The sequence below is a fragment of the Microtus oregoni genome, unplaced genomic scaffold (assembly GCF_018167655.1).
Source record: "Microtus oregoni isolate MIOR12 unplaced genomic scaffold, Mior012 000001F_ref0000356, whole genome shotgun sequence".
NCBI lineage: Eukaryota > Metazoa > Chordata > Mammalia > Rodentia > Cricetidae > Microtus > Microtus oregoni.
In genome coordinates, this window is record NW_024543060.1 from 5,071,519 (window position 1) to 5,097,295 (window position 25,777).

At 47.1% G+C, this 25,777-nt stretch overlaps 1 protein-coding gene across 4 annotated transcripts; it reads right to left on the reverse strand.

Annotated features, from left to right (window-relative positions):
• Positions 1–55: 55 nt before the first annotated feature.
• Positions 56–24,658, reverse strand: Pnoc (prepronociceptin). 4 transcript variants are annotated; one of them, XM_041673872.1, is made up of 4 exons: positions 24,353–24,658; positions 10,869–11,018; positions 3,178–3,568; positions 56–421 (listed from the first exon to the last, which is right to left on the reverse strand). In XM_041673872.1, exons 2-4 carry the CDS (start codon positions 10,992–10,994, stop codon positions 336–338), a joined length of 603 nt encoding a protein of 200 aa, XP_041529806.1. In that variant the 5' UTR covers positions 10,995–11,018; positions 24,353–24,658; the 3' UTR covers positions 56–335. The 4 variants fall into 4 exon arrangements, with proteins under 4 accessions (XP_041529806.1, XP_041529799.1, XP_041529819.1 ...); XM_041673865.1 differs by lacking the exon at positions 24,353–24,658 and adding an exon at positions 24,090–24,149; XM_041673885.1 differs by lacking the exon at positions 24,353–24,658 and adding an exon at positions 24,090–24,149 and having other exon boundaries at positions 3,122–3,568.
• Positions 24,659–25,777: the final 1,119 nt, after the last annotated feature.

Here is a 25,777-nt window from a genome sequence, read left to right on the forward strand (position 1 = left end):
TGCACCGTGCCGCATTGCCTCGTCTAAAGACAGCCAACGAGTTTATTAACCATTTGCTCAGTAGAAGTTTAATGGAGAGAGTTGTTTCAAACGATCGGTCAAAAAAGAACAGATCTTTTAGAAACAGGTTATGGCAGTGACAAGGCAAGACCCCGGGTCTGATTTCACATTCCTCTCCCCTGGCCCTGGAAGAGGGCGGAAGGTGAGGGAGAGGAAGGGCCGTGGAAATGTTAGCTGGAGGAGTTACAAAAATACACTCTGATGTAGCAACAAGGTTGTGGTGAAACATGCCATGGGGAGGGGACAACAACCGGGCAGGGGGTTGCTGTGGGTACTCAATGCCTCAGGGAAGAAGGAATCCTGACTCCTGGCCGGCACTTCTGAGTGTGGACACATGCTGTTCGGGGGGTCACCTGGATGCCTGGGGAGACAGAAAGGAACAAAATGTCAAATCCAATAGGTCCACTAAGCCATCCATCCTGTTTGCCCAAGTGACTAAAGCAACCCAAAGTGGGCCACCACAGCAAGTGAAAAAATCCCAAAGTGACCAGAAGGGGTCCTTACTCAATGCCCTCCACTTACCTGTCACTTTTGCCTACTACTGACAGGAAGGATGCGTTGGATAGAAAGGGAGGCTGATGGGCAGTGACTTAAAAGGCCCAGTGACAAGTCTTTTCCCAGCACCACTTATCCCCTCTCCAGTTCTCAGCATCTATGTGAAACACAGCGTCCTCAAAGTTCTTTTATGTGACGCAGGCTCTCTAGGCTAGATGTGCAGACTACGGATGGGGTCATGAATGTGCTGCTGATGTCTAGAGGGTCAAGGCCGCACATAGCAGCAAGCGTTGGAACGATAGGTCAGAGCGGGAGAGGCAGTCCCCAAGACCTGCTATGTTCTTCTTCCTGTGTTGTCCAGGGCAGGGCCTGCACTGCAGTGCCCCGTCTTCCTACGTTGTTATTACGCTTTGGACCGGTTGGGTGGCCCCCTCTCCTGACTCCAATCTTCTGAGTATAGATTGGCGTTGGCATCTTCAACACCAGGAAGAACTACAGCAATGGGAACTGGCTAGAGTGGAAGGATTTCTGTCGTGCACGCGGCAAGTTGGGCTGTGTGTGTGTAGATAAGCCCAAGGTCTCAGCTGGCTGTGTGTGGCACATTAACACACACCCACTCCGGAACTCACCACCGTGCCCACGCAGATGAGAGAGGGAGAGAGCTGGTGACAGGGCGGCAGGACGGCCATTAATAATATCCAAATGAGCTGGCTAATGTTTCCATCAAGAACTTTGCATGTTGTGCAAAGTAGCAGATGGAAACCGGTTATTAGCCCTGTTACAGCACCTCTCAGCTGGAAGTATAATAGAAAATCAGAAAAGTCAATTGACTGGCTCAAATAGTTTTTCTTCTTTCAAATGAATTGATTCTTGCCAATGGGACTAATCTTAAACTGTCTTTAGGTAAAGAATATTGTTGTGGTTTAGAATTACATATGGGCTTTGGTGTCCCTTAGGAGCCCCTGTAGAGAATGCCATTAAGACTTAGAAAAAAATTCGTGCTACTTCTGGAAGATTTACTACTAGATACCAGACAGGTCTGACTTAGAAAGAAATTGGGTGCTTGTCAAGGACGGAGTGCAAGTTCACTCAGGATCTTTGGAGATGAACCATTCTGTTAAGACAAATTCAGGACCTTCTCCCACAACCTAAAAAATGTGACCATCTTTGGGGATAAATTTGATGCAAACAAGGGACCTAGCAGCTTGGGCACTGGGGGCTGACCCTGTGCCAGAGTGTGGGCACCAAAGATTAGCATTGGAAAACTATCTGGAAAGAGGACCATGAATGAGATGATTATGTTGGGTGTGTGGGAGGAGAAAAGAGAGGATGCATGTGTTTTTCTCTTCTGCATCAGAGACGGGAATTAGCTTCTGTTGGGACAGGATCATATGGTCAGCTAACTCGCGCTTTGTATGAGGCTGTGTTTCCAAGCTGTCTCGGGAGATGGGTGGGGCTCTGCTTAGGGTCACACTGGCATGTATGGACGGGGGGGGGGCACAGATGACAGTTGGACTCTCTTAAATCCACTGTGCTGATTCCTAATGCCATCCCTAGTTACGCACTGGTGATGGTGGGAGAGAGCTGGATTTGGAATCAGCCGGCAGTCACTGGGTTTTTGCTGTGTGTTTCCCGAGGCTTTATATGACTGTGTAAGTGTATACCAGAGGGTGGGAAGGGAACAAAGGAAGAGAACACAAGAGGCATCCTGGGACGAGTCCAAAAAACTGAAGAAAAAGAAGACTCATTCCTTAGTACTTATTCTAACTCCTACTAGCTCCATTGGACCAAATTCTGCAGTCCTGCTTCAGCAAGGATGTCATTAATGAAAAAAAAAAAACAAACCCACAATACTGGTCCTTCCTTGGCAAAGTGCAGGATGACCAAATTGTTAGTGGAAGAAATAAGAGCAAAAAACATGACTCTGGGGCCCAACAAAGGTCTTTGGCAGGGGGAAATGGGAAATATTAATGGTTTCCATGGAGTTTAGCCACCTTGAGATATAGGGTGAGTTGGATAAGCTCTCTTTGAAGTAGAGCGGTAATCAGCCTTTTTGCAAATGGCTAAGAGGAGGGCTGGCTATTGGGTATTTTTTTTTGCAGATAAAGTCTCCGAGGAAAGGTGAGCTGAATGGTTGCTATGGTAACTGACGGTTAGAATTGGACCACTTAACTGTCCCCATAGTAACTAAGCTCCTGGAGAGCTATAAAGGAATTAGTTATCTTAACATACTACTATTATCCCCATGGTAACCAGTGTCTGAATGGGAGTGGTCAGCCTCAAGGAGAATAGTGGGAAAAATCTTTCTCCCTGGAGAAATGGGTAGGAGGCAGAGATGTGAATTTCTTTACCAATCCAGCTTCTGAAGAGCTGGAGTTCTTGAGATGTGTGTAGGGAAAAGAGAGAGGGATTGGGTGGTGTGTGTGTGTGTGTGTGTGTGTGTGTGTATGTGTGTGTGTGTGTGTGTGTATGTGTGTGTTTGGGGCTGGCTAATGTGTTTTTAGGCCTGGGACAATTGGGTATATGAGGTCACTTCTTGCCCCCTGCTAATTGGTGCCCAACTCACTCATGGGTTGCAGTGGCCGGTGCAGCTGGGAGGGGCTCCTTCTGGCTACACATTACCATTCTGGTGCAGAGTGCGCCGGCGCTGACTTGATTGCATGCTCAGGACCAGGTACTGCCTCATAAACTCACTGAACCGCTTCTGGTTGGCCAACTTCCGGGCCGACTTCCGGGCCCCAGTGAAGCCCCCAAACCTCTTCTGCAACTGCTTCTGTTCCACCTCGTCGGCATCATCAGTGCCAGGCTCCGTATCTGCCGCTTGCGCCAAGCTCCTGACCCGGGGCATTCGCTTCAGATGCTGCATCTCCGAAGCTTTTGGCTGGTAAAGAGCAGCTGTCACGAGCTCTGGGTCAGCAGGGTTGAGCTGCCCAGGGTCACCGGCCATGACTTTGGCACATGCAGTCCAGAGAGGACGGAGTAAGACCTTTCCTTCACACTGGAGGATGCATGCCTGCAAAAACACAGGCAGGAGGGAGAGAAGAGGGGATAGAGCCAGGCGTGAGCTAGGATCATCTATAGCTGTTCCGAGTCGCGTGCCTCTGAGTCGCGTGCTTCTGAAGTGCTGGTTCTCAAGTGTTGCGCAGCAGTGTATGTATGTGTGGGAGTGCACATGTATGTATGCACGCGTGTGTGGAGGCCAGAGATCAATATTGGTTATCTTCCTCTAGTGCTTGCCATTTGATTTTCAATATCATTTTCCTTTAAAATAATGATTATTATATAATAATAAATTATTCATTAATAACAACAACAACAACAACAACAATAATAATATTATGATTGTGTGTGAGTGTGAAGGTCAGGGGACACTATGTGGAGTCTCCTTCTACCTTTATGTGGCTTCCAGGAATCAAATTCAGGTCACTGGGTTTGAATAGAAGAATATTTACCCCCTGAACCATCTTGCTGGCCCCTCCACTTTATTTTTTAGCCCGGGACTGTTATTGACCTTGGTGACCTGAGCCAGCTGGTCTATAATGGAAGGTCAGCAAGTCCCAGCAATCCTCCTGTCTCTGCTTCTCTAGTGTTGGGATCATAGGTGTGTGCTTCCATGCTCGGCTTTTCCATGTGTTCTGGGAATCAAACACAGATCCTCAGGCCTGTCTAGCAAGTACTTTACTGATGTATTAGTTAGGGTTATTATTGCTGTGATGAAACGCCATCACCAAAGCAACTTGAGGAAGGGATCTCTTTGGCTTACACTCCCATGATACAGTCCATCATAGAAGAAAGTCAGGACAGGAACTCTAGCAGGCCAGGAACCTGGAGGCAGGAACTGGTGCAGAGGCCATGGAGGGGTACTGCTTACGGGCTTACTCCTCATGGCTTGCTCAGCCTGCTTTCTTACAGAACCTAGGACCACCAGTCCAGGGATGGCACCACAATAATCACCAGTTAAGAAATGCCCTATAGGCTTGCTTACAGCCCTATTTTATGAAGGCATTTTCTTTTCTTTTCTTTCTTTTTTTTAAAAAGATTTTATTTATTATTATGTATACAGTATTCTGCCTGCATGTGGGTGCTGGGAATTGAACTCAGGTCCTCTGGAAGAATAGCCAGTGCCCTTAACCTCTGAATCAGCTCTCCTGTCCTGTACTTTTATTTCTATTGTTGTGGTAAAATTTCCTGACAAAAAGCAACTTAGGGGTTTATGTCTTATTCCAGGTTGCAGTCCATCACTGCAGGGAAGTCACAACATGAGGAACTTGAGACAACAGGTCATATCACATCCACAGTCAAAAGCAAGAGACATGAGTGCTTGCAGGCTTATTTGCTTGCTTGTTCACTTGTGCTTAACCCTGCCTAGGGAATGGTGCCGCCTACAGTAGGCTAGGTCTTCTCACATCTGTTAAGGCAATCCCCCACAGACGTGTTCACAGGCCAACCTGATACAGCCTATCCCTTATTGAGATTCTTGTGCTATGTGATTCCAGCTTGTGTTAAATTGATAAAATTAATTATCACACCAGCTTATTCTGCCCCTTTTGCTCATCTTCTCTGGCTTTCTCTGGGCGTGGTTTGTTATTCTAAAGTTGAATTTTAAAAAAAATTATTTTTTGCGTGTATGCACACATGTGTGTGTGTGCCTCTGGAGGCCGGCAGAGGACCCCTGAAGCTGGAGTCACAGCCGTTTGTACACTGCTAGACGTGAGTGCTGGGACCCGAGCTCAGGTCCTCTAGAAGAGTAGGAAGCGTTCTTAACCAGTGAGCCATCTCTCCAGCTCTGAGATTTTAAACTCTGAGTACATTTTTGCCTCTCTTCTCCCTACTATCCTCCTATCTATGCAGTATGTGCACCCGCCTCTTTTCCCATTCCTTCTACCACCGTGTAAGTGCTTCTAGAAGACAGAAGCCTCCCACCGATCTCCCCATCTCTCTTTTTGCTACTCAAATTCATGCCTCGGCCCTGGCAGGTCTAGGAGAATTATTCTAATCACATCATACCCTGCCCACAACTGCCTGGTACCTTGTCTTGTCTTCACAACATCTCCAGAATCCTGACCAGGACACAGAAGTGCTTGTACCATGTGGCCCAGCCTACCTGTACGTCACACTTCCAAGTCCTTCTCCTTCATAGTTCCCTGGGCACAGAGAGCTTCTCCCATACCTCATATATCTCCCTGCCTTTGTCACCATGTGCTCTCAGTTGGAATGACGCTTTTGCACTGTCCTCATGGACCTGGACATGTTCTAATTCTGTCTCTTTATCTTATTATCTTTTTTTTTTTGTTTTTTTTTGGGAAGAATTGCTCTGTCTTGCCTCTGTGTTCCCCCCCAACTTTGCATTCCATCCAGGGAGATGTTTTAATGATAGATAGATATATCCACAATACTTTATGAAGCATAATCTAAAAAGTTAGGGGCACATCTTATTCATATTTGAGTCCTGGGTAAGTATCTTCTCTTTATAGTGACTAGTAGGCAGTCAATTAAGTTCTTTTAAGTTCTGGACACTCTAGTGCTTGGACACGTTTGGCTGTCATAACGTGTGTCTTTTTTAACATGCATGTGTGTGTATGAATGTGTGTGGGAAGGCTAGAGAACAGTCTGGGTGTCATCCTCAGGAATGCTGTTCAGTTCCTTCAAGGCAGGGTCTCTCACCGGCTTGGAGCTCACAATTAGGCTAGACTGGATGGTCACTGAATCCCAGGGTGGGGCTAGAAGCAGCTCAACCTTTGGGTACCCTTGGTTCCTGTGCAGAGAAGGAACCCTCAATGCTCGCTGAATCCTCTGCACCTTTGGTTTGCAGGCAGAAGAGACACATCTAGAGGCCACTGGAGCTGATCACTCCCGGCCTTCTAATTCCAGATGGTAATTGGAATTTTTGTCAGTGAGAAAATGAAAATTTGTGATTGAACCAGATGCCACGGTCTTTACCAAGCTTCAACACAGCGCTAGATGAATTAGATACTGACCACATCATCACAACGGTCGCTCTAGAAGGTCTGAGGCCAACCCAGGCTGTCTAAATGTACAACCGCGTTTTTAGTGCCAGAGGGGCATAGGAGCCTAACGCTGAAGACTCTGGTCCGGGGTCCTCATCAGCTGCTTCCCCGGGATGGACTAGTGGCTTATTAAATGAGCTGGATGCATTTTCTCAGCCATGATGATGACAGGGCTATATTAAGCCAGAGTTTGCAGGAGCATCTGGAATCCTAGACTGGTGCCAAATTGATTTGTAAAGCTGGGCTCCTGAAGAGACTGAGCAAAGGGCCATTTGGATGTCTGGATCGAAGGTGAGGGTACAGGCTGAGGGTGTAACCCAGCCACAGAGGTCAGGCCTATATCCTAGCCTCCCACTGCTTATCAAGCTAGGCAGATACACTAGTCCTTTGAGAGGAATGACGACAGCTACTTCGTGATTTGGTTTCTGTTTCAGGCTAAGCCATACTTAGGAGCTGTTTGTTCTAGGAGGTTTTGCCAAAACATTCAAAGGCATGGCTCGGGATGTAACTCAGCCATGACCACCTGCCTGGTCATTCAGAGTCGCAGTTTCAATCATAACCACTGCAAAATTTAGAAAAATAAATTCAGAGGCTGGGAAGATGGTTCAGTGGTTAAGAGTACATACTGCTCTCATAGAGGACCCAACTTCAGGTCCTAGCACTTATGGGTGGTTCACAGCCACCTGTAACTCCAGCTGCAGGGGATCTGATACCACTCTGGCTTCTATGGGCAACTGTGTGTATATACCCCCTCTCTCTATTTTATATATATATATTTATTTATTTGAATATGTGTGTGTTCAAAGGCAGACACTATGACACTATCCAGGGCAGCAGGTGAACACTATGGGAAAAATCCATTAGAAGAGCTCCTGTTGCAAATCACCCGCAAAGAATTTTCACTAGCTGCAGGTAGAGACTCCAGAAGGCAGCTTCTATTGCAACAGCTGTAGGAATTTTAGATGCATTTCCCTAAAACATTTTCTGAGAGTGTATTGTTTTTGTCTTGGACTCTAAAATAACTCTGTGAATTTAGTTTCTTCTCTTGAACTGATGGAATAAGTACCACCGACAATCAGTTGAAGAACCAGAGGACACTGCAATGGGCGAGTCATTTGCTGATCGAAATTATAGTCTAACAAAAAGTCAACCATATTTGAGCCACCTACCAGGAGTAGAAATAGAAAAATTTCTGATGGAACCAAGTGTCTTGAGGATCCTGGGAGCAAGTCAGGATTATGTAATGTGGTAGAGGGACTGGTAGGTGACCCTGGCTGAAACGTGTGTCCCCTCCATCATTCCCCTCATCAAAGCAGACGTGGGCAAGATTGGCAGGCTCAGAAAACGAGACACAGTTGCTTATGCCTTTGGAATTTTGTTCTATTTAAAATGGGTTAAAAGGGAATAAGAACTAGAAAGAGAAAAACAAGCAAGCAACAGAATCCTTGGGGGGCCAGCAGGCACTGTAAAGCGTTTGTCTCCAACTGTGAGGCTTTTACCAATCCATTTTCTGACTTGTTTCTAGGAAGTAAAGTGAGTATTGTCTGGACCCCAAAGACCTGAGATGCTAATGGAGAGGGGATAGAAGCACACTTCCAATTCTCCACCACCGAAAGACCCAAATGTGAGACCTTACAGTGGCTGCCGGGATGTGCCCAGCAAGGAGCCTGCCAGTCTGAGAATCATACAGTTTCCACAAGTCAGCTGTCTGAGCCCTGTTGTGGGCCACACACAGGGCCCCATGCTGGGGTACCTAGTTAGGTTAGCAAAGGAACTCATACCTTAGTCAAAGAGAGGCGGGGGAAGGGGGGGGGGAGCATAGCACCAAGGGGCAGAATAAGTTCAACCCACGAGCATCAGCTCCAGGAAGAAGAATTTTATTTCATTTCCTCATGAAGTTCATGGTCAGATTGGTTAAAGAAACTGACGGTGTGGGAGTAGGTGGTTAAGTCTGCATGTATATTGAAAATAAAGGTCACTGTGGAGAGAACAAACCTGGTGGTTTTAATTTTCAGCCTTTGTACAGTGGCCACCCCTATCTGTGTGTGATCTACAGCCATGGCCTGGATACAGGCAGTTTGGGCGTTCGTGAGGCTGCACATGCAATCTACCCTGTAGGGCTCATTCTCGTGCCCAAACCAGACCCCAGAGTGCCAGGAACTCTGCTGCTGCTGTTTCTCCAAAGCACCACCATGTCTAGAGGAGTGGTAAGCTGGCCACTCCATCTCTGCAGCTCTTCCTGGCTGGTCCTGACCTTGGCCTCACCCTCCAGAACTTCCTGTCTCCTAGAAGCCTCTCTTTCCTTTTTCCCGTGTACTGCTTAGCTTTATCTCTGATTCTCTTGTGTATTTTCAGATCCAAACTCCACTCTATCCTCACCTTTTCCCTTTGTGAGTGAACAGTGTGTTTGTTATAAGGTGAAGCTTGGCTTTGGCCTTGAAGTGCAAGTGAGATTTGGTGGGTAGGGGAAGGGAGAGGCAGGTGCAAGGTAGCAAGACAGCAAAGAAATTCAGGGTTCCCTGGGAGCTGTAAAGAGTGCCTTGGATCTGGGAGCCTGTGAGAGAGGGTCAGGGGCCCCTTTTTCAGTTACCTGCAGCCTGAGAGAGAAAAACCAGCGAAAGTAGTGACATCTCAGAAGGAGAGGGGCAGGGGGGCAAGAAACATGCATCTTGCCATCCCTGTTGAGGGATTCGGCAGAGGAACAGAGGCCAATACAAAAGGCTGGGAAACAGTAGGTAGAGGGAAGAGACCCATAGGCTAGGTAAGAGAAGCAGGAGATGTCTCTTGAAGAATGAGATGCCCTCTGAATAGACAGATGCCTAGAGGAAAGTAGGATGGATGAGCATCAGAAACACATCCCATCCAGGTTCATCTAGGCTGCCCTTCCTGATTGCTTGATTGTGCCTTCCTGCCCAGATGACAGGTGCGACCAGGCCTGCAAGAGTGTAGTGCTTGTCTGTTTCTTCCTGGAGCCGGGAGATAGCAAGGTGTGTTGGGTACCAGCGACACTGCATTTTGTGTCTGCCTCTTTGCTTTAAGGAACAGCAATTACTTGCTCGTTTCGAAAGCTGAGGGCTGGAAGCATGGCGCCTTGACAGCAACTTTATTGACTTCAAGGGAAAAAAGTAATTGAATTATTCTGCATTTCATAGGAGAGAATCTCTATCTAAGCTGAAATTAAAAGAGTAAGAAAGCAGCTCATTTAATGAATAATAATTTAATGTTTTGTACTTCAAGCTGGAAATTTAAAACACAAGAGAGCATTTTGGATGCTCATTGTAGAAGTATTTGCAGTATAAAAAATGGATGATACTATACATGTTCTTCAGACAGGGAATGGAGAGTAAGTTATATATTCATAGAAAGAAAGCCCTTGAAATAATTGTAATAACATGAGAATATTAATTCTGCGACACTACAGAAAGTAAGAAAAGTAAGATTCTCTCTGGTTTTTGGAGTATAATGTAACATAAATATAATCTAGCAGTAGATCTTTATTGTCAACTTGAGGGGTTGAGTATTGTAGAAGAGACACAGTTGATGAGGTTGTTTCAAGAGAGATTCTACTGAGGCTGAGAACCCCACCGTGAGTCTGGGTAGCCCCACCCCTAGAGCTGGAGTCCGAGCCTGGATGAAGAAGACATGAGCTGAGTCCCAGCCTTCATCTCTATGCTCCCCAACTCAAGTTCCTGCCTCCATGCTGTCTCCTGCCTGATGGACTGTGCTCTCAGACTGTCGGCCAACATAAACCCTTCCTTAAGTCTCAACGATTTTTGTCATGGCAAAGAGTAAAGGGGTTAATTCATGGGCTTGAAGAAGATTTTAATTTTCCTTCTATACATGTATTATGCATAACATTGGGACAGGGGCATCATGAACAGATATTTATTGGAAGATGAAGATGGAGAACCACGGGAGTCTGGTGGTAGAGAGGGAGGATCACAGGGGTCTGGTGGTATAAAGGGAAGACCATAGGGATCTGGTGGTAGAGGGGGGAATCACAAGGATCTGGTATCAGAGAGGGAGGATCACAGGGGTCTGGTGGTAGGGAGGAGCGCAGGGACCTGGTGGTAGGGAGGAGCACAGGGACCTGGTGATAGGGAGGAGCACAGGGATCTGATGGTAAAGAGGGAGGACCACAGGGGTCATAGTTGGAAGATGCAGCTCAGCTCCACCTGTTTCCTCTTGGTCACACTACACGGCATAAGTCCTGTGACCTCTGGGGGAGACTTGAATGTCTCGTTTAGCATTTGCTTTGGAGTCAAAGGGAGGAGAGATTAAGGAAGAGGGTAATTCTAGACATACCTTCAAGTCGAAGCTGCCAGGGTCTGGGCGGAGCTTCTCCTGGCAGGTGAGACAGTCCCTGGGACAGCTGCTGAACACGCTGGAGAGCAGGCTCAGCAGCAGAACGTCACTAAGCAGGATTTTCATGGTGTAGCAGTGGGAAGCAAGAGGCTGAAACACACAGAGGACACATGCTAGTTAGTATCATCTGGGGAGAGGGTTAGTCTGCGCTGGGGAACCCATGACCCAGGGAGGCAAGCATCATTCCTCAGCAAGGAGATTCCTCAGGCAGCTCTGAGATTCACCTGGCAAGGAATAGATTGTAGAGAGTGCTGGTGGCCTGGTCCTGCCATCCAGGACCGCTTTTATTCATATACTGTGTATAGTCTGGATCCCTGGCAAGCACTTGTGACTCCTGCCACTTGACTGGCCTCTGTCGTTCCAGGGAGAGTTGTGGGGTAGGAAACAGCTTTCCTGGAGGCCAGAGGTGTTGCTTCCTAGCTGATTAATGTATGCACTTAAATCAACCTCTTCAAACCTCAGCTTCCATAACCATAAAAGAGAAAGCGTGGCCTATGTCTTACCATAGGCCTGCTAGGAAGATGAGAGGTGACCAGTAAGGGCCAAGGTTTTCAAGGAGCAGAGGAGCAGCTGAGTGTGGTGGCATACATCTCTCACCCCACTTTTTAGGAGGCAGAGGCAGGCAGATGACGACTAAAATGCTTCCTCTCATCCTCTCTGGCCTGATCACAAATGCCGCCCTTCAGTTCTCTTTCAGGGAGCTCTCACATGCTCCCTGCCTGTCACCTGTCAGAGCTGAGCTCCTGCTACTGTCTGAGTGTTTATGTCTTCTCAGAGACCGTATGTTGAAATCTATGATGGTAAATCTTGGCAGACAGCTTGAGCAGACTAAAAACAAGGAGAAGGAGGTGGCGGAAACAGCTCAGCGGGTAAAGTGCTTACTATGTTTGGATTCCACTCAGCAAACATGGAGTGGGGTTGGTGGACCACCTGCAACACCAAGGCAGTAGGAGCTGGAGACGGTGGCGAGTCACCAGAACAGGTTGGGCAAATAAATGGTTGAATCCGTGGCCTCCAGGTCTAAGCGAGAGAACCTGCTTCTCCATATATAGTCTAGTTAATAATTAAGGACTATATCTGAAGTCAACCTTGGGGCTCCATGCACACAATCAGTACGCCTCCACACTGTGCAAACACACACACACACTATGCACACACACACACACACACACACACACACCACATCACGTACAATGTTAGTAAATTACTCCTCTGGTTCCTGTGGGATTGGCATCTCTAGAAAGACTGAGATCTTGAGGATGCAGACATAATGAATAGGCTAACCCCTTGGTAAATGCATATGATCATGATATTATTGGGAGCTGGTGAAAGGGTAGCAGGTGGGGTCTACTAGGAAGAAGTAGGTCCCATGCCCCCTGGTTTATACTGAAGACCAACTCATGGGCTGAGTTACTGCTAGATTCTTAGACTTTTCTTTGGTAGATAGCCATTATTGAATTAGCTGGACTACAACCTATAAACCACTTTAATCAATCAATCAATCATATATATATATATGAATATATATGAATATGTATGAATATATTCATCCTATCAGTTCTGTTCCTCTAGAAATGCTAATACAACCTTTTTAGATCAAACCTCTTGAATCAAAAAACTATTCCCTTGGACTATGACATTTTGGGTTGAACCATCTTTACTTGGGATTGAATGGAAAGAGGAACAGGAAACTTGTTTTAACTGTTAACTTGACAGCTAGAGTCACCTCTGAAGAGAGTTCTAAAGTCAGGATCAGGCTGGCCCAGGAGCATGTCTGTGGGATTGCCTTGAGTGTTAATTGATGTGGGAAGACCCAGGCCACTGTGGGCGGCACCATTCCCTGGGCAAGCATTCTTGATCAGTATAAGAGAGGAGAAAGTCAACCGAGAGCAAGCAAGTAAACAAGCATGCATTTGTCCCCCTCTGCTCTACATGACTAAGTGACTGGCTGCTGCAAGCCCCTGTCTCTGTGGCAAAAGACTGCAACCTGGGGTTGTAAGCTACAGAAGTTGCTTTTAAAATATTTTCTTTTCATTTATGTGTATGTATGTATTTCTCTGTGCATGAGCCACACAGATGGTGGAGCTCCAGAGGCCAGAAAAGGGCAATGGAGTTCCTGGAGCTAGAATTACAGGCAGTTGTGAGCTCTCTGATGTGGGTGCTGAGAAGCAAAGAGTAGCCAGTGATCTTAATCACTGAGCTAACTCTCCAGCCCTCAAATTTTTTGTGTCAGGGTATTTTGTCATCGCAACAGAAATGAAGGCTGAATGGAAACTTCTAGAAATATTGACCTTTTTTTTTTTGGTTTTTTGAGACATGGCTTCTCTGTAGCTTTGGAGCCTGTCCTAGAACTAGCTCTTGTAGACCAGGCTGGCCTCAAACTCCCGAGTGCTGGAATTAAAGGCATGTGCCACTGCTGCCTGGAAATATTGACATTCTTTATTGAGGCCACAGGTGTGTGTGTGTGTGTGTGTGTGTGTGTGTGTGTGTGTAAACACAGAAATGAAGGTTGATTGGAAACTTTCCAGAAATATTGACATTCTTTACTGGTCTCTGTGTGTATATATCATATATACATACATACATATAATATATACATATATAAAATATACATATGTACACATGCACATACAGAAGTTAATGTTGAGTAGAAACCTTCTAGAAATACTGACATTCCAGGATTTCTCTGTGTAGCCCTGACTGTCCTGGAACTCGCTTTGTAGACCAGGCTAGCCTCAGACTCACAGAGATCCACCTGTCTCTGCCTTCCAAGTGCTAGGATTAAAGGTGTGCACTATAACTGCCCAGAAAGGGGTGTATATATTTTCCAAAATCCATCAAATTATAGATTTAAGGTCTGTGCATTTTACTATATGTGGCTTTTCTGCATAGAGGATTAAAAACAACTGTTCTCATTGCTTTATCGTCAGGTGATTCTTGTATCGGCGTAAATAAATGCAATGCAGATATTAAAGAATATTTACAACTTTAATGATAAACTTACAGAACCTAGGTTCCTGCGTTGCCCAGGAGGTAGGAAAGAAAAAAGGGAGGAGCTGCCTCCCGAGTGCCCATTTATCGGTATGCATTCGCCCGAGGCAAACCCGCCTCCTCAAGGGGCTGGCTTCACCCTACAGATTCTGAGAAATCTATGCATTTACCTTTCTAAGGCTGTCTGTTGGGCTCTTCTGAGAATCAGCCGGTCTTGGGCCCTACCCACAACCATCACCTCAGGATCTGGTTATTAGTAATATTCCTAGGTGACTTGTCTGCATGGCAAAGTTTGAGAGATGTGGGTGAGAAGGAGCAGGTTCATAGGAGTAAGGAGGGGACATGAAACAGAAACTACCAGGGAGCCACACTGGAAGAGCACTGGGCTCTCGCAGATCAAGAAGTGTTTCAGACCTAGGGAATGATGATCAAAGGCTGTTCAATAGATTTTTGTTTTTGAAAGAGTCTCATGTAGCCCAGGCTATCCCTAGACTCCCTTTGTAGCTGTAAATGACTTCCAATCCTTCTATTTCTACCACCCAAGGTCTGGGGCTCCGGTGTACACCACTAAGCCTAGCTTGTACAGTGTTGAGTATCAATCCCAGGGCTTCATTCATAGGTAAGCATTCTATCAACCGAGCTATATTCCCAGCCCTTAGCAGATGTCTAAGTGAGTGAGTTTCCATTTGTAGTGCATGTCAAACATGAGTGTTTGGTAACGGCGACCCTAGGAGACCTGGGATCATAGCCTGCGAGTGTGGTGAGCAGACAGGTAGCCTGGGGAACCTGCCCACATTCTTCAAGGTTAGCACCTGCTGTAAGGGGACCTAGTCCAGATGGAGCAGGTCTTGTCCTTTATCTTCAGATGAGGGATGTCTTGGGCTAATAAATAAAGCGCCCAGACATCTGTATCCATGAGTGTCTCTCAAACGCAATTTTTTTCCTTCTTTATCCCAACAACAAGCATCTAGTTGAGATTTATTGCCTTATTATTGTAATCGTCTCCTAATTAGTCCACCTAATGATCTGGCCTCCCTCCAAGCCATTGAATGATACCACTTCATTCTTAAAATAATTCTATAATGTCTATGGCTGTCAGATGTTCCAAGGACTTAGCAGGCCACTGGCTCTTGCCTTGTCCCTGTTCACTCATCCTGGCTTCAGGTCCAGAGTACAACTCTCATCTATATCAGGTTGCTAATGTTTTTTATGCCTCACCAGCAACTGTCTCCTTCGTCATAATATCATATCCCCAAGTCAGAAATATCTCCTTCCAGAAAGTCATCACTAGACAGGCTTGAGCTGGACCAGTCTTTGCTACTGTTCTGGTATCCCAAGGCAATGTGTTACCAAGAGAAACAAGTGGGGTTCAGGGCCCTGTTGGTCACATGGGCTAATCAGAATGGTCCTGTTGACTTGCATAATATGAGTTTCTGATCATCTTGGGAGAGGAGTTCTGCTTTCAGATCATTGGTTCTGTAACTTGTTGGCTGTACGCAATCTCTGAGTTCCTTATTGTAAAAGCATGGTCATCTTAGGAATTATATCATACTAGCATCAGGGGGTTCACGTCTGTGAACATTTAAAACAGTACCCAATGTATGGCAAACACTTCGTAAAAGAAAGCTGGAGCACAGTTCTCACCCTGAAGGTCCTATATCCTTACTCCCTTGGCTCTACACTTAGTAATCCATACATTAGAACCTCGCAGTTCTCTATTTCTCCCATGGGCCTAGGACTTCCTGGGGGACTGAGATCCAGTCCCATCATTCTCTCTGTCTGTGAGGTACCTAGGCTAGGACACAAACTTTAGGATCTGCACAGGGAAAAATCGACAATTAACAGCGGAAGACCTCTGGGACCACCTTCCTTTTTTTCCTGCAAATGAGGGGCCGAGGAATACTCTGGAGTCACTGCCTCATTGGGAGTCCAGCGTGCCCATGGCACAGGGGTTGCCTCGGGACCCACAAAGTCTTTACTAGTGAATCGTTCTGTTTGAGCAGGGAGAAGAGAGGGCTAGTTTTATGTCATCCTAGTAAGGTGAGAGGTTATCCTAAGCAGACAGTCTGATGCATGTCTACTAGATGACCGGCCACATGGGCTGTGTCCCACGCTAGGTCTGCGAGGGTTGAATAGGAGTGGGCAGACCAGCAATGGGAATGCTTCTTTGAGCTGATAATGCAGCTCATTAGCTATTAGGCAAAATAAATATTCTAGAACACAAGGCAGTCTTAAACATGCCTCTGTGATCCTCATTATTATCTCTCAATTATTATCTGATAATTGCTTCTCTGTGTGTGTTCATAGGAAACTCTGCTTTTGTGTTTCTGTTAGGAACCTTTTTTTTTTTTTTTATATAAGGATTTATTTAGAAAAACACAGTCGTTCCCTTTATTGCCACATGATGGCAGTGGCCATATGTCGCAGAAGAAAGGGTCTGGGCCATTTCCTTTAGCTCCTGCCTGGAATGTTTAATACAAGACTTTGCCCAGTTGATAAGCGGTGACAGATGCTAATGAGAAGCCCCAGCTGAGGGTACTCATGGACTTCACCAGCAACTTGATGGGCAGGCCGTGTCAGTGTTTTGGCCGATATTTGGCATCCGCGATTTGTGGTAAATGGAATTTAGGGGTGCGGTCCGGGGGCGATTAGCCTCTGCAGCTGGCTCTCTTTGGGGGTGGAGTTTGGTGAGAACTCAGATCTCCCTGGCTTTGGTCAGACCTTCATCCTGTTTGTACCTGATGGCCTTGCTTCTGCCTTCAATTTCTTCTTCCTCCTCCCCTCCTCCTTCCCCCTCCTTCTGTACGTCTTCATCTTTCTTTTTCTTTTCCTTCACCTCCTTTCTCTTCCTTCTCTCTCACTCTCTCCACATTTATTTATTTATTTATTTATTTATTTTTGAGTCAGGGTCTTACTATGTACTATGTAGCTTTGGCTGACTTGGAAGTCACCTTGTAGACCAGACTGGCCTCAAATTCACAGAGATGCTCCTGCCTCTGCACTCTGAGATAGGGGTTAAGGGGGTGTGCAGCGCCTCCTCTTTGAAACAGTCTCACTATGTAGCCCTGCTGGCTTCCAGCTCACTTTCCTCCTGCCTCAGTTTCATCATCTGGAATCATAGATGGGTGCCCCCTCACCCCTGCACAATCCCCTTTAATGAGCAGCTTCAGCTACTAAATAAGACCCTTCCTTCCATAACTGGCTGGTACTCATTCCTTTCTGCAAGTTCAAGAAAGCCATGAGCTAGGAATGACCACAGGATCCCATCTCACAGGTGGCTTGCCAGCTCTTAGGTATGGTCACTGTAAACAAATGTGCAAAACCTGTGGAAATACATCACAAAGTGGAGATCTTGCTCTTTTGTCTCCTCATAATATCCAGTTGTGTGCTGTATAAAATTATATTAAAAAATAGAACGCCTAGTAGAAGTTTTATTTATTTATTTATTTATTTATTTATTATGTATATAATATTCTTCCTGCGTGTATGCCTGAAGGCCAGAAGAGGGCACCAGACCTCATTACAGATGGTTGTGAGCCACCATGTGGTTGCTGGGAATTGAACTCAGGACCTTTGGAAGAGCAGGCAATGCTCTTAATCGCTGAGCCATCTCTCCAGCCCCCCCCCCCCCCAGTAGAAGTTTTAAAAATTTTAAAGTCATGATTTATTTTATTTTTGAGACAGTATGTCATGGACATCAGCTTGCCCTTGAACTTTACTATGAGCATGACCTTGACCTTTTGACCCTTCGACCCCCACCTCCCAAGTGCTGGGATTACAGGCAATGTGCCACTACGCCCAGTTTATGTGGCACTTAGGGTCTAATGCAAGACTTTGTGCATGCTAGGCAAGCACTCCACCAGCTGAGCTACAGCCCCAACTCCAAAAGCTTTTTGATTTTTAAGAAGCCTGGACAACATGTCTGGCATGGTGGCACATGCCTACAATCCTAGCACTTTGGGAGGATGAAACAGGAGGATTTCTGCAAAGCCTGAAGCCAGTCTGCGCTACAGAGTAAGACTCTATCCCCCAAAGTCCCTTCTCTCTCTCTCTCTCTCTCTCTCTCTCTCTCTCTCTCTCTTTCTTTCTCCAACCCCAATAACAAATAAAACAAGCCCAAACTCCACGCTGTGCACAGATGCTGGTGTCCAGGAGAAGGGAACCAAAGAGTTTAGCTAATTCTGGAGTCATATTTATGCTTAAGCCGTACACTTTGTAAAGGTGTGATTTGGGATGACTGAATTTACTCCCCAGAGCCTTTGTCTTCTCAGCTGCAAGGTGAAGATGAATTTTCTCCCATCTGAAGATGAAGCATTTCCCCCCCACCGCATTTGTTTATCATCCAGAAACGGTGACTGGCCATCAGGAAGCACAATGGACCTGAGGATGTTTGAGTTTTAATGGCTTCCTTTTCATAACGGAGCCCAGAGCTATTAGCCATTCACTGTGGCAATCCTATAATCAGGCTCTTTTGTAAAGAGTAAAGAAAGGTTTAATTACCTTTTATTTAAGTAATGGCACCTTATAAATTTGATTGCACCTTGCTGTTTATAAAGATAAGATACCACTGTGATTTAGTCTTAATCTACTTGCCTGTACTCTTGCCTCCAAGGGCAACACAATTAGCTGCTTTTCTGTTGGAGTAAGTGCACAGAGAGCTGAAGAGAGACTCCTGTTTTGTTTCCTGACCTAGGAGAAAGCCTGTGACTGGGGCACTACTGGTGAAGAGGGGGAAAGGGACTCACCTCCATTGGTGACACACAGGGAATACTGTTCCTTACAGGCTGTAGATGATATTTATTTTTATCTACAACCCTATCACGTGGGGGTAATTTTACTCACCTTTCTTGGATAAACATCAACTCACAAAGATGAAGTGGTTTGCCTAAGGTGGTCCAGATGATAAACAGCAGAGTTAGGACTTAAACTCGGGTATTTGAACCTGTGTTCTGGCTGCCCAGAAACGCTATACAAGGTTTGTGCTGTGCAAAAAGTAGCAAACTGGGATGGAATCTTGCTGGGAAGGAATCCCCATGCCTGAAAGCTTCTGAGAGCTAATGACTTTGTGAGGTTCCACCCTATGGCTAAGTGCTGCCCACTTCACTTCACAGTTGAGGAAACTGAGGCCGGAAGAGAGGCACTGTGAAGCACCAGACCTGGGATTGGACCCCCAAGCTTATGTTTTGAGGGTACCTCTGATGTTTTGTCTTCATGCAAATGCATTTGGAGGACTGACTCTGTCCCTCTTCCTGGTTTGACAAGAGGCACTTACACCCTCCCGGCTATGCATCAGCAGGGTGTGCAGGGTGTTCCTCATTCTCTGGTTCTCTGATCTGCCACAGGCAGGACTCTGCTATTTATTAATCAGGCAAACTGCTTAACTGCTATGAACTCACATTTATCCCAGAAAGGTAGATTACGTTACCACCAGATTACAGGGTTAGAGATGTAGAGAAAGGTCATCCATAACCTGTAAAGAACGATATTCCACATATGGCACTGATGGAAAGGAAGTGACCATACAGGCTCCTAGGAGGAAGGAGTCCCACCCTCATTTTCTAATAAAAACATCGAGAGTCACAGGGTTTCTCATAGCCCAGGGAACAAAACTCTGGGGTAGCAACAGCTAAAACTTCCATATAGAGTATGGCTTGCTTTTACCCAGGGAGACTGCTGTTTTTTTTCCTGTGATGGATGCATTTGCTCTTAAAAGGTTTCTCTCCTGCTCTCAATTTCCAGTCAGAGAGAAGGGGAAGGACAAGAGAGTTAGGGCACAAAGCATCTGTCTACCCTATGTGGACCAAGGCCCCCGTCTACACTATGTGGACCAAGGCTCCCGTCTACACTATGTGGACCAAGGCCCCTGTCTACACTATGTGGACCAAGGCCTCTGTCTACACTATGTGAACCAAGGCCCCCGTCTACACTATGTGGACCAAGGCCCCTGTCTACACTATGTGGACAAAGGCCCCCGTCTACACTATGTGGACCAATGGTGCTCAGGAAGAGCTGTAAATGAGAAAGAGCCCTGTGCTTGGAGACAAGGTCCTGGGTTCTAGATCTGATTCTGTTGCTACTTGTGAGATCTTAGGCATGACACTGTCTTTTCCTGGGCCTCAGTTTCTCTTTCTCTAAAACAGACAGTTGCATGAAATGGTTAATAATACCCTTTGATTTTATGAATGGCCAGAACTGCCCTCTGCCCGTAAGAGAAGAAAGAAGGGGAGGGGAGGAGATCACAGAGTAGTGGCTCCAGACAATCTCAAATGAAGGTCATGAAAGTGCATCTGGGTCTCACAAAGGGCCAGGAGGGAAGTCAGATGCATGTCCTTTTGGCTGTCACACATCGCAAGGGAGTGCTCTTAATGTTCACCTTCCTGATCCTGGCGAATGCTACCACGTACTCTGTCAGCATAGTTTAGATGGACTTTTAAAGCTTTTGTTTACTTTTATAAATTCACTCTAGGTTCTTTTAAAAATGATCAGAAAACCCAGATATGAAGAGAATGACGCATCTAGACTCATATAATCTTCCAGCTTCTTTAATTTTCTATCTCTAGCAACCAGTTTTAAAGAAAGTTTTAATCGACACAATTATATCTATTTATGGAAGTACAATGTGTTATTTCCACACGTGTGCAATGTGTAACAATCAGATTGGGGTGGTTGGTACATCCACTGCCTTGAAAATTTACGATTCCTTTGTGTAGTAAACATTCTAAATCCTCTAGTTATTCTGAAATAAAGAATTAATTGTCATGAACCACGGTGACACAAGGAACCAGTTTTGGATATACATTCCCAACCTCTCGATGAATGTTACATATATTATATAAAATCCACTAACGTGCAAATTAAGTAAGGTAAGATTTTGGGGGGTGGGGTGATGACTCAGTCATGCTTGCCACACAAGCATAAAGACATGTGCTCAGAACCCTGATAAAAATCCAGGAGTGGCATTGTGTGCCTCTAACCCCAGTGCTAAGGCTGGGGACAGAGACAAGTGGATGCTGCTGGTTTGCTTCCTGTCAGTCTAGCAAAACTTGGATCTTTAGGTTTAGCGAGAGATTCTGTTCAAATAAGGTGGGGAACAATAGCCTGATGTTGACCTCTGGCTTCCACATGTGAAGACTACGGGAGAAAGTGTTCTTATGTGCCTGTGTGTCGTCTGCACCTGTGTGTCCAAATAAAAAAAATAATTTAACATCTCAATTTCTAGTAACCTAGCAGGTATCTGGGTGGGTAAGCCCCTCTGGAGACCACTGGTCTGGGCTCCTTCACATTTTGAGACTTTAGCTGTGAGGTGGGAGGAAGCTGATGACGGACAGTTCTGCACTATGGGCACAAGCACTGCTCGGCTCCTATCAGGGACACTATGCACGTTCCCAGTTGGATGAATGAAAGGATGAATGAGGTGACAGGGCGGGGGAAGATCACAGGACTGGCATGAGGAGAAGGGAGGCTGACTATGACGCTGCAGGCTGCAGAGCCTTGGCTGCCTGTCAGGGAGGCAAGTCCAGCTTTTCCCACCTGGCTCGTCTATGCTGCTGCAATACCTAAGCAGCTGCTAGGATTTTGACAGACCCAGGACCATGCAAAGTCCATTATTAAAGTGATTGTAGCCTATGGAGGGTGACAATGCTCAGAAGGCCAACTTGTGTCCCCTTTCCCCCACCCTCCCAAAAATTGGTGTGCCCCGGACCTCACAGCTAGAGTTTGTGGTTAGAATTGCATGGTCTATGTGAGATGGTGGGAGCAGCTGTAAGCATCGAAAGAGAAGTGTTTCAAAGATCCCATTTGCCTAATGAGTTCCCAAGAACCCAAACCCCCAAAAGCTGAGGTGTTGAAGCCTCTCATTTTCTGAGATGAGTTCATCCTTTCCTAAAATACCTAATGACCCAGAGTACAGGAGACTTAGACATTTTCTTACGGTCTGTGTGAGCTGAGGAGTTGGGGGAGGGTCTTGGAACCACATCATTACAAGTACACAAGGATCCAGCCTCTCATTACTGCCGTGTGTGTGTGTGTGTGTGTGTGTGTGTGTGAAATAAGTAGATAACCAAGTTTATCTTACTGCCTGCCTTTCGTGACTTCAAGAAATGCTAATTCTTTTGCCTTTCTTTTGTGCCTTTGTCCTACCTGCCTTCAGACCTCTGGTCCATCCTGACTCCATCCGTCTTTCCACTGGCCTCAGTCCCTGGAAGATACCCTTCTTCAAGGTCCTCCAACATTGATTCTCTGGACCACAAGTGCAGGACTGATCCCACCCAGTCCTGAATTATCCCATTATCTTGAATTGCTTCCTGTCCGTCTGTGCTGTGTGCCTGCAACTCATTTACCAGCCTCACAGACCTTAAGGGGAGCGAGCACCAGACCTAGGACGGCTGCCCTGGGCTGGGCTTGCTTGCTGCACTGGGGGTCTTGTTCCTGCAACTCTGAGATAATGATTTTTTGCCTTCCAGGGTTGCTGCTGGAGATAATGGGTGCGAAGTGCGTAAATCACTGCACCAAGTAAAGTGCTGTTATTAGCACCTCTGCTGAATCTATAGAGCCCCATGCCTCTCCTTGCCTGGTGGGGTGTAGCTGATAAATACCTGATTGATTGAAGATGGAATTGCTTGGTGACAGCTCCATTCTCAGGCTCCACTAACGTCTAATTCCTGCAATTACTCCCTTCACTGGCGATGCAAAACCTGCTGAGTTTACTGCAGCCCTAAGTGCCCTCCGACTCCAGCCGATAAGGAAGGGATGCTGTACCTGAAGAAGACGACCCTCAGCGGCACCAGAGAGCACCTTCCACAGACAGCGCTGGCTGTCACCTGGAAAAGTGCGGCTGCTCCTTTGACTACGCAGGTGATGTCTGGGGGGGCAGTTGTCCCTGCAGAAGACTCAGCAAGCCCAAGGAATACAAATCCTTTCTGCTAAGGTATCATGGCACTGATGGAAGCTTGTAGAATATTTCCCTGCTAGGCTCCATAAATGAGAAAAGGAGGGTGTGTGCAGCACCCACCCACAGGCAGCGAGAAATCACAGCATTCTCTCTGCGAGGTTTTGATACGAAGCCGGGCAGTTACTTTTCTCCCTCTGCGATGAAAACTCTCGTTTGGGCTTGCTAGCAAATGCCGTGTGGAGCGCAGCTTTTGTTAGTCTGCTGAACAATGTTATTGGTTATAATTGGGGCAATTATGAGCTGCTGGAGGAAGCTAAACACAGATGTTTAAGCCCAGGCTTGGGGTATTCAAGTCCAAAGCGGCGTGCTTTAAATAGCCCCCTTTCCAAATCATCCTGCCTGACTTGAAATTCCCCTCCAAACTTGCCAAAGGGAGATGGGGGAGAGGAGACGATGGGTAGAGAAGGGAGGGGGGACGAGACTCACAAAGAGAGGAGGAGGAGAAAGAGAAGGCTGAGAGAGGGCAGAGAGAGTTCAGATGCTCTGACGTGTGCGAGAGTTCCATGCGACCTGGGTAGAGAGACCTTTGGATGGGACAGATGGGCAGTGGAGAGAAAGATGTCAAGAGAGAAAGGATACCTCAAAACAAGCCCGGATCCGGAGAACCAAGGTCATGCCTTCGGAAATGCCCAGGAAATCCACCCAGCCAGCGACTGACTGCATTCAGCCATGCACACAGGTGAAGCTCAGCCCTCGGGTCTGTCTTTTCTCCATAGTGTTAACAATTTCCATTAAGGTATAAGAGAACTCCAACCAGAATGACATCAGATCCAACGACACCAGAGCGGCAGCTTACACAAAGGGCAGGAAGCCACAGAATGAAAAATCCCCATAAGGTGTGCGGGGGGCTTCCCAGGGCTGCTCTGAATGGCAAGCCCCTTCCCTGGGTCTGCCCTCTCTCCTGTAGCCACCTCTTCCATGTGTATCTGCCACCCAATAGGGGCCACAACTGGGAAAGCAAAACTTTTCCTCATTTCCAAGTTTAGCTTTCTCTCGCATTTCTCTTTGAGCTTAGCCAGTCCTCCGCCCTCCCCCTTCTCTACCATCGGAACACAGAGAATAAGATGAATGAAGCCATAATCTCACAAGAGACCAGCAAGCAGCCACAGTGGACAAAAGACAGAGGTGGAGGAGCCGGCCAGGCTTCCCTGCTTTCCCCCAGAGAGGCTCCAGGCAGATAGTGCCAGCCGGCTGGTGTTGGTGCCACATGCATTGCCTACCTGACGCTGTCTGTCACAGGGCTCTCTCAGATGTGAGGCTTGTTCCTCTGTGTCAGCCACGCCAGCATATATATCCTCCCCCCCCCCCACGCACAGCCCTCCCCTTCCCTGCCTACCTCGACGATGACACATGCCTACGCTGACCCCCTTCATCAACCGAACAACCCAACTACAATCCTGCCTGCCTGGCCCCCTCCCCTGCTCTGCGTTCAGACTTGTGACACGCCAACCTCCCCATCAATCCAGCCTCTAGCCTGCTTTACCTGGACTTCGGTTCAGCCAGGATCCCTCAGCTGCCTCTCCGGTTGCTTTCAGAGCCACTGTGAGGCTGGCCAGGCAGGGAGAGCTGGCAAGTCACTCAGAAAAAACAGACTCCTGATGACAAGGGATGAGGCAGACCCCAAATCCTGTAGTCTTCTTCAGTACCCTCTCTGCCTGAGGAGTGAGGCTCAGGCAGCACACGGGAGAGGGGGGGGGAGCTCGTGCCCACCTCCCACTGGTGCAGAGAAGGGGTGAGCTGAGCTCCCCTCCTGATGTCCTGATCCCACTGGGGTGGCAAGCTCCAGGTCACACCAGGGTGGCTCTGGAGGCATTTTCCACAGGTGCCCACAGCACGGTACAGTACACAAGGCAGAGCAGGGGCTCGGCAGGGGCCCCGAGATTTCAGCTTTCTCCCTCAGAGCAGGTGTGTCTCCTGCGAGTCTCGGATTCCTTTCTGTAGAATGGGTGCACCGACTCCCAAGCTGGGAGCAGAGTGATGAGATTCTGTTTGTATCTGGAACACGCAGGCCTTTAGTAAATGCTAGTGCCGTGTTCTCTCCCACCTCACTGTCTTGTCCCTCGAGTTGGTGCCACCTGAGGTCTTCCATCAGCATCCAGGGGGTTTCCAAGCTGCCGCCGCACCTTAGGGTATTGGAGGCTGCTGAAGCCACCCCGGCTCTGCTACAGAGCCCTAATTTCCTTCTTAGCTCAGGCAGGGAGCATGCTGCAGACAGGTGGCTCACAGGCAGCTCAGAGTCCAGCCTAACCCCATGGATCCCCTTTCCTTGCTCCAGGAGAACTGCACCAGGACCCTGTGCTTCATTCTCCTAAGATTTAAAATATTCCAGGATGCAAGGCTTTCAGCATCCAATGAGAGCAAGCATTCACACATCTAGCTCTTGGTGGACTGGGGGCTTGGCAGAGGAGGGTGGAGGGAAGCGCTTGCCCTGATCGCTCATGGGCACAGGGTTTAAACGTGTCAGAAACATGCTTTTGAGTGGCGATGGTTGTCCTGTTGAAATTATAGCACAACAGAAAGCAAACAGCAAGCACTTGTCCAGGTGAAGAACAAGTCCCGAGAATAAAATTTCCACTTGTGTATGTTCCTGGTGAAAAGGTCCAGGCAACCAGCTTGCCCACGCGGCACAGAGATCTCTGAAGTCCACTTTCTCACCACGGGCCAAAGCAGCCAGGACAACCTCTTTGGGAAGTCAACATGACCTCTGTATGGCATGGGATGTGGAGAGGGGGGTCAGTTTTGCATCTTGCTGTACTTTGGGGTCCTTGGGATGGAGCCTCATCTCGTATGTGCTGTGGCAGATGTTGCTGGCTGGCTGCCCAATATGTTCCCATCCCCTTGTTACTCCTTATTGAGCAGGGGTTTGATTTTATTCAAAGTGACAGCCTGCTCAGCTAAAACTCCGCAT